The 9,494-nt window shown below is 41.8% G+C and overlaps 1 protein-coding gene across 2 annotated transcripts in view; it reads left to right on the top strand.

Moving 5' to 3' along the window:
* banp (BTG3 associated nuclear protein) overlaps positions 1 to 8,472 on the top strand; it is a 34,420-nt gene extending 25,948 nt beyond the window's left edge. Inside the window, exons 12-13 of one of the 2 annotated variants that reach the window (XM_080476077.1) lie at positions 840 to 980; positions 6,898 to 8,472. In XM_080476077.1, the coding sequence (XP_080332203.1) occupies positions 840 to 980; positions 6,898 to 7,014 (258 nt within the window). In that variant the 3' untranslated portion in view covers positions 7,015 to 8,472. The remainder of the gene's footprint in view (positions 1 to 839; positions 981 to 6,897) is intronic. The other variant, XM_080476078.1, reaches the window with a different exon arrangement.
* The last annotated feature ends 1,022 nt before the right edge of the window (positions 8,473 to 9,494 follow it).

Raw genomic sequence — 9,494 nt, forward strand, 5'->3', positions numbered from 1 at the left:
TAATTTGTACGTCTGTTGTCGGATGGGAGGTATGCTGTCCAAATTACCAGCGGGGCTTGAAGCACACGAGTGCCTGAGATTTTTACAAAAGTGTGTGTTCATGTTGTCCCTTGGGTTTGTGGTGACGGTCTGTCTATAGGAACAACCTCAACAAAGTATAGGAATACCCATAAACACTTAGGCTGCACTGCACCGCTCTGTAATTAGTGCCTCAAAACCACAGAGCGTTAATGTTGCCTGACAGACTTTCAACATTGTGGAACATTAAGATCCCCCTGTGACGACAAACTAACCATTTAATGTCAATTTCCTTTACTCCCCTCTCTAAATATGACTTAATTAAATTCAGCTCAAACCCAAACAAATATTTACTAGCATATCATGTTACGGACCGCAGGACTATAGCACTTAAATTGAACTGAATGGTCCATAAAGTTCCTTCTTAATCTGAGTATTCAAACAGAGCGTGGCATGTGTAGGAGTGAGAACAGTGGGGATGAAATGTTCATGTATGTCACTCAGACACCACTGCTGCAGTTTCTTGATGTGTTTATTAAGTCATCACACTTGTGCTCAGTGATGGCTGTGAGTGATGAAAGAACATAAACAGATCACATAGGACATAAATTAGGTATTCTGGTGGTTGTTTTTATTTGGAACTTGTTTCCAGTTGTGTGCACAGTAAATCACTGCAAAGATTGTCAGATTGTTGATGTTTGCACTCGGTGGAAGAGCGCCTTGTTGGAATTTGTTAATTTGCGGAAGTGATTGATGATTATGTTGAGAATGAACCTATCATTGACTGCTTTTCTGTCTTCTCCCCCCTTTGTCTGCCATAGGTGCTGCGTGGAGCTCAGTTGATAGCGGTTGCTTCAGCTGACGGAGCGGCCACGGCAGTCGAGGGCTCGTCGCTCCCCCCTGACATCCAAGTGCAGTACGTCCAACTGGCTCCCGTTGCAGATCACACAGCTGCCGTACAGGTAAAACCAACATACAACATGCAAAATATCCAACCTACTGGCCCGTTTCATACATGTAGCTACACAGATTCTGTGATACTGGTTAATATGCCAATTGCCTGAAAGTGCGTTAGCTGTGATACCACTCGCACTTCAGCCTATCCTCACGAAAATGGCCACGCTTCCCGCTTCTTCTCCTTAAAGTATAGTGATCATGCTACTTGTTCCAGAAGCCCGACTGCCACATCAGCTGATTATGCTGAATATGCCACCCAGAATGACCTATTTTTACAACTAATCAAACCAACTTTGCCACATCGTACAAACAACATTTCAAGCGGACACAGAACCTAATCTGGGTTTAATTTGCAGAAAGTGTTTAGCTATGGATCTCACAGCTTGCAGTTATTGCCTGAAATGACTAACAGTTGTCCAGCTTCAACTTTATTTAATCAATAGTCATTTTTCCACTTCAAATGCTAATTGCTTGTACTGGTGACTCAACAAAGGGTGTTTTCATCCCTATCCAAGTGTTAAACATGCCTGGACAGCTAGTCACCTTATATTGCCTGTCTGGCCATTGTTCATCACTGGACAACCATGAAATTGCAACAGTAATCTGTTGTGCTATTGTTAAGGCCTTTGATAGACTTTTATGTATTTTTCAAATAGTCAAATGGAGAAAAGTACTTTCCCTGGAGTTTGGCTTTACGTATCGTCTAGCCACTCAGATATAAAAACAGCTCATATTTGTTTTTTCATCATAGTGAATTTATGCTTATTTTTCTTTTCTTTTTGTGCGTTTTGTACCACACACAAAGAGTGAGTGAGTGTGTGTGTGCCATGAACAGAATTGAAATTAATTTACTATCCATCAAAGTTCTGTCAATGATCTTTAATGAATACTAATACGCACCGTGTCCTTTCAAACAGATCAATAGAAATGAATAGGTGTACGGGACAGAGTAAATACAACATATGGACTGCTGCTGCCAGGGGGTTTGGAGGCTAAATGACAAAAGATATGGTGCCATATGGAGGAACGCTTTCGCCCATTCTGAAATCTGTAAATAAGCGTTTGTAATGCTGGAGTCGAGGTGCGAGTCGGTGGCAGAGAGACGACTGCAACCGGATGGGCCAGCTAGAACTCTGTCTTAATTGTTTTAAATGATCTGGATTCACTGTAATAATGTAAACTTAAGATGTGCTCTTCAACCATTTTGGATAAGTTTCTTGTGCATGCATGGCTTTTGTAGCTACATTGGCGTTGTAAATCAAAGATTTACAGTATTTTAGGCCATGTTTACACAACTATGTTTTGAAGTGAAAACTTCAAACTTTTATTGCATTTTGGCTGCTGGTTTATAAATCGTGGCATTGAGAGTTTTTGAAAATGGCTTTAAGTACTGTTTTTTGTACTTCATTTTCCACCTAAACAGGAAAAATACTTGTAGTCAATTGGTTTTCCAATACATGGGCAACTAGATTACCAACAAAGTTTTGGAATTCAACAGATTCATTTCTTACATGTGCCACTAACAGAGTGGGCCTATACAATAAACAAAGGTAGCTAAAAGGTGCTTGAACCTTTACATGGTGATGTTCTCTACAAGGATGTGCATCACACAAAAAAAGCAACACCAACTAGTGGCCTGGAATGCAACCCCAGCATTTTCAAACATTCTTGCATTTCTATGTGCACAGTGATAATCAAAATCTTGCAGTCTAAAATTTATCAAAGAAAAATACAGTTTTCTCTGTGATTGTTCTTGTGTACACAGGGCTGGATGTAGATTTGGGTAATAATCACTTTCTCCTCATTGATAAAAAGTCTCCAGTTCAATCCTACTGGCCAATTTTTTCCTCGTTGCATGTGTTTTTGATCAATTCCACTGACTTCCTCTCACAATCCTACTGACATGCTGTTTAGATTGAATGGTGCCAGTGGGTGTAAATGTGTTGAGGTGATAGACGGATGACCTGTCCAGGGTGTAAGAGGTGTGCAGCCTTGGATTGGCTCCAGTGTCACACAACCCTCATCCCATGAAGTGGGAGGAGGACATAGATGAATGGATATTTCATTCATAATTGCTATAATGCTGGAAAAGAAATATGAGTATAATTTCTGTAATTTCACTAAACTACTAGCAGATACAAAGAGCCGGCTTTCCCCCTTTTTTTTTTTTTACATCCTATTGCCTAAATAAAATACACTCAGGTGTTAGTCATTATCGCAGGTATTTGAACAAACAGTGATTAAAAAGAATGAAGTGCAGTGGATGGAGTGTTAGGACTAGAAGAGTAGCAGTTACTATATATGCCTAAAATCCCATGATGATTGAGTTTGTTGAGCAACAGCCACATGTGGAAAAAGGCTGGAGTGCAGGCACACGGCACAGTGGCCTTTGAAGTGGTCCCGCTAACTCTGCAAGGATTATAAAAGAACAGCACTTTTCCATTGTTCTTTCTGTTTTTGTTTGCTTCAAATATGTTGAATATTACAATTTCTCCTCACTGCTTATTACCCCGAAGTCCTTCGCTAAAACGGGCGCCCTCTAATTCTGATTCAAGTTAAGCCTTTGTTGTGTTGTTATAATATAAACAGGGAGAACTTCAGATGATTTAGGGTTGTGTGAAATGCGGTCCCTCTCCTGATACAAATCTTCTTGCAGACTCTGCAGTGTGACTGATCGTATTCACTTCCCTGCTAGGCATGCAGATTGCAAATGTGCTGACCAGCCATGCAGCAGGTTTTGGAATTTCCTTGTTAAAACTCTCTGTGATTCTCCCTTGTTGTCCTTTTGTTGTCCATAGTTGTCTAGGTAATTGGTTCCTTTCCCCATTGAGAATGGAGGTAGTAAAACATCTTATATTGATTAAGTTTTTTCAGTCGGCCTCATACGCAAACTGATGACCTTGACCCACCATTTGTATACTCATGAGAACACGCAATGATTGCCGCCCCGTGTACTGTATTTGTGGATCTGCGTACCATGTTGCTCGGCGCAATGTGCAATCATACTGTTTGTTTACACGACTGATTTGTTTGAATGAACTTTTAGGTCTAAAAAGACCTTTTTTTTTTTTAAGTGTTGGATTGTGCACAGTTCTCCCCAGGTCTGATCTGTCATCAGGGTGCTGTTCAGTGAAGACAGAGTTCACTGAGGGCATGTGGGTGTGCTCAAGGACAGAATAAAATCACTTGTCAACCATGAGCCGTCTATAAGAACCCCTCTCGAAATACAAGAATCTCTTCATGACCAAGCTTACCTTTAAGTACCTTTTGGAAAAGAGGGAATGGGAAGACAAAAAAGCAATACATCGTATAACATTGTCCCGTTTAAAAGCGAGATGGCCTGGCCAGCCTGGTACAGAGCATGATATTATCACAGTTGGGTTTTCATGTCCCCGAGTGTAAACACAGTCGACTTCTAAGTTCAAAGTTCAGAGAAAGGTCACCGCTGTTCTTTTTTCCTAAAGTGTTAAATCAAGAACCCTGCTTTCATCTGTTTCCAGGCATGTGGTAGCATTTATACAACTTGTTGGAAAATGACTGAGGCTTTTGTGTTTATTTATCTCCACGTTTTCTTTTTCTTCTTCTTTTTTTTTTTTTTTGATATAATCACTTCCATTACAGATGAAGTAAGGGGGCATATTTTGCGTTCCAACGGACATTTCTGCGAGCTCGCGACAATCTCTGGCTAAATTCTAGCACAACATGATTTATCGCAAGCTCGACTAGAAAGCCTGGAGTACAGAAGAGCGACGGCTCGGTTAGAGGACACTTTGTCTAAATATTGTTTAAAAAGTAACAGAACGCTTGCTTTTACATACAATTTTAAAGTGGTTTGAGCCATTATCCATCACTATTTCCAAGAGCAGGATCCATGCGATGTCAGTCTGACATGTGCAGTGTTCCAAATCTCAGCACACAACATGGACTCGTATGAGTTTTCCTTGGCTCCCTCGCCACCGTTCTTTGTCAGGCTCATGTGTTTTTGCATTGTGTGCAACGATATGGTGCAGCTGTGCTCCAGTCAACGCTGTTGTCTAGTGACAGCATGCTGGGATGGAGGGAGGATTAAATGCTGCAGGTGTGTTTGAGAGAACCTTTGGCGTGCTTTCGAGGAAAGAGTGAGTCACTCTTCATGGTCATCATCCAGGACTGAGTCATGAGCCTCTCATCTTTACAGGGGCTTTTACCCGCACAATACCCCACACTGTCTGACATCAACCATTCAGACAGTCGGAGAGCATTCGGATCCGAGCGGCTCGTCTCTTTTTGGAGTTTCCCTCCACCTGCCACTTGGCCTCTTTTCATCAACTTGTTCTTCACTGATATCTCACTGATCTGATCCGTGTTATCGTTCCTGCGCTCCTTCGCTGTGGTCTTTCCTTCACAGTGACACTACTCTGATTTATTCCTTTTATAGAGGATTCCCTGCACACCCACTGCATATTTAGGCTGCAGTTGTTGACCAGAGGAATTTTCACAAAAAACACATTGACCCTATAAATCTTGATCTAGTTTTTTGAACTATGTTGCGCCTACATGATGTGCACTTCCAGATTTCTCATTCACATAAAACGATATGCACCTGTCGCAGAGTTGGACCAAAATTACCTTGAAGGTGAGAGAGAACTTTCATTGGGATTTTCTTAAAGCTTTTTCTTAGACTTTTCTAATTGTTCTCAGGAGAGATACTGAATCAAACACTGAAATACAGTTATTGATTTATTTTCCTGTGACCTATTAGGCATACATATGGTTTCTATTAGAAAACCTTCCTTGGTTTGAGGCAAGTGCTGCTGTATTAAAGGCTGCATGCCTGAAAAGGCGCACAGATAGTTAAGATGCTCCAAAACAAGTGAGACGTAAAACACAAGCAGAGTTATTGAATGTTGACAGCATTGAAGCAATGAGACCACAAACGTCACCCCCGTTAAAGTTTATAGCGTTTGAACTTTGGCTGGCGCTGCAGCTTTCTAAACCTAAAAGCAGTTGGATTGTTGCATCCGATAAATTTTTCTTTTTACTTGGATCGCCTGGTCACATTACGTCTGGGCAGTAGGGTCATTCGGTCTCTAAAACAGGAGGGAGTTGCCTGACTGGAGAGCCACTGGAGAGCGAAGCCACTTTGTCCAGAAAGTTCTGCACGCTGCAAAGCAAAGACATCTTGCATGATTTGTTTTCTAGATTTTCCACTTTCACACAGAGCTGCTGATCCTGTGCCGCGGCGTGCTCACGCAGCCACAGCTCACAGAACACAAGCAGGGTGACTGTCGTCATCTTTGTTGAGAGCTAAACCACTTTGTACAGAGAGGCACATTTTTAATTGTTTTTTTTGCAAGGCATTAAAATCGAACCGTGCGTTTTGTCATCAGTGTGGCGGTCCGTCCGTCCATCCTTGCGTCCGTTCACCCATCAATTCGAGCATTGACCTTTTTTTGGCGTTATTGAGATGTTTCTGTCTCGTCTCTGCCTTTCGGTTGAACTCATGACACTCCCAGAGATTATCTCTACTTAGGTGGTCACCCTCTCAGTGCTGCTCATTCATCTATTATTCATACCCACTGAATCCAGTTCAGTGTTGCAGAGAGCTGGGGCTGATCATCACATGGCTAACACAAGAGACAGACACACGCCTACAAAGGTTTTAAAGTCATCATACTCAAAACTCTCCGTATGAACACGGTCAACATGCAAATTCAATACAGGAAGGATTTAAGACAATGAAGCCAAGTGAGGTCTGTTGGCTGTGAGGAAAGAGAACCACGACAGAACTGTCCAGCGTCCTTTCGGTACTGGTAACATTAAAACGTCCTCCAGCTCAAGCAGATGTGCTAAATCCTTAACAAAGGTTTTAATGTGTTCCATGTTTCCTTGTCCTCTCATTCATCATCTCCTCCCCCTCCCCACCTCTCGCTTGTGTTTCAGGCTGCCGAGTTAGCGCCAGCACTGCATGCCGACATGGAGGTGAAGGAGGCCATCCAAGGTGCCATCCACGGTGAAAATGGCGAGGTTGTCCAGATTGTGACCTCTGTGGCCACCTGAGAGCTCATCCGGTCCAACACAGACAAGAACTCTGCCCTCCGACATGGTCAGACGAGTCTCGGGAGGAACAGCCGAGGAACATCCGAGGTCAAGGAGTAGTGCAGTCTGACAAGCAATCAACTTACGAAGTCTTATACTAAACACTGAAGGTCACTGATGAAACAGATGGAAGAAGTATTTTTTTCCTTTCTCCCTGTTTTCTCTTGCAAACTCTTCAATTCATTGCCAACCAGATGTTGCAATGTGCAAATGTTCACAGGGAACTTGAAAAGACCACATTGCTCCAAAATCCACTGTGGTCCTTCTGGTGTTTTCCTCAGCAGAAGGACCTGGCCTGCCGCAGAACACACAGTGGGATTATTGTCTGTCCAGGGAGGATGCTGCTTATGCAGACCGTCACTCTGCCACTTCATTAGCACAAAACCTTTGTTTACATCAGCTTTGGAAAATGGCTGAGTTATTTGGACTCGAGCCCCTCCCCCCCCATCAGAGTTTGTAGAAGCCCCTCAATCCCACCTCAAACAACTTACACTGTGCTCCTCTTTCTATCCCTTCATGTCACGGCGGACTGCAGTGGGCAGTAGAATTAGTTCAGGACACTTGCTTACTGATCAAGTTGAACTCTGTCACTCGTCATGATTCTGTTATGAAATACAATTATGTCTCCCATCTGTGGGCCTCACCTCCCTTTACTTCACTCAGCTCGTTTTCATATTGTTTCAGTCACTTGTTGTCTTGAGTCACAAGACACGCTTGTTTTTTTGTTTTGTTTTTCCCATTTATTTAATTTTCACAGGCTAATATCTGTGGGAAGCTCTAATTTTAGAGGGCGGAGACCATGAAACAGAAGGGATGTTGCCAGTGGAAGGCTGTACAAGTATCTTGTAGGCTGCCAGAGAAGCCCTGTAGTTGTTTATTTCCCCCAGTTTTGTCTCCGATTCGTATGAATAAAACATGTCTGTGGTTGCCATTAAATGGTGCTTTTTATTTGGTTTTCTTTGTGCATTTATTTTCTCCATTGTATGTGGTTATAAAGCGGCTTCGTCATACACAATTTCATTTGATGCAAATGGACAGATTATGAGAGTCAGAAATTGTTTTGAGGTTTCCCTTCACATTGAGACCATTTTACGTCAAATTTAAATAAGCATGCAGTTCAGCTACTGTACCCCGATGTGATCCTGACACATACAAGCAGAAATGCTCTCCTGCTCAGACTGTGAGTATCATGTTGTCGCCGTTTGAGTTGAAGTGCAGTGGCATGTCTTAAAAATCCGTTTTTGTTTTTTGTTTTTTTTTATTGTTCAAAGACCCCAGAAAGTTAGAGTTAATTTTCCCAGTTTTTTTTATTTCATCAACGAACTTGTTTGTTTATCTATTAACCTGTGTGAAACAGTTGTCCAAAATATTATTATTGGAATATTTTAACATTAAAATGTATTTATTCCTCTTCCTGTTAAATGGGGTTATATTTCTGACAACCAGTTCACTAATATCGACTGAACAGAAATGTGTGTACAGCTTGGCAAACTTTCTCCTCCGCATCAACAGTAGCGCCACTTTTAGATGTGTCGATCAAAGCTGGAATGCATCTCTTATTCTGAGTCGATTTTTACTGGAAAAACATAAATGTACATGGAAATAACCACGGCTCAATCAACACTAACTTTTATGCTCAACAGCCAACGTGACTTAAGTTTGATTAGTGTTACCGATTATCCACAAAATAAGATTCACAAACCATGGAAATGTTAATGATAGTGTTTCTATCCAATAAAGTAACATTGTTTATATTAAAAGAATTATTACTTGCTGGATCTGCTGAAAATAGTAGCATTACTGTACATCTGCCCCGACTTCAGGTCCAGATGACAAACGTGTTCGATTCTTTTGACTGAACACAGAAGAATTCCACTCACGGTCGTGGCTGGGAAGATGGGTCGATTTACAAGCCAAGACTGCTTCACACCTGCGTTTGGTGACGTTTCAGCTGAACCTTGGAAATAACAGCCTTGGACATCCTTTCATGAGAATTGTTGTTCTCCATAAAAGTGCCTTGACGCGACGATTGTGTTGTATGTGGCGCTATATACGTACATAAAGTTGAATTGAACGAGTTGTGGGACCGCCTCCATACGCCTACAGTCACATTCTAGTACATTGCGAGTGTGTTGTGAAAGCAGCTGCACTTGGTGCCACATGATTCCACCAGTTTCAGCTAAAAAAAAGCTTCACCTTTCATATTGAGTGAAATACACAAATAGTAATAGAATATTTTGACTGGCAACTCTAGAAACCTTTGTACCGTCTCCATTGTTGGGTTCTTCCATTTCTTTTTCCGAGACGCGTTCTTTCCACTCGGTAACCACATGAATGTGATGTTTCCCATTTGATTATTTCCATTCATCAATTGGTGCAGCGTTGCAATCAAACATGTCGGTGTGAAGAGGAATCCTGCCAGTTACTCCTCCTTCGTCATT

Source organism: Lipophrys pholis, assembly GCF_963383615.2.
Source record: "Lipophrys pholis genome assembly, chromosome: 11".
Lineage (NCBI taxonomy): Eukaryota > Metazoa > Chordata > Actinopteri > Blenniiformes > Blenniidae > Lipophrys > Lipophrys pholis.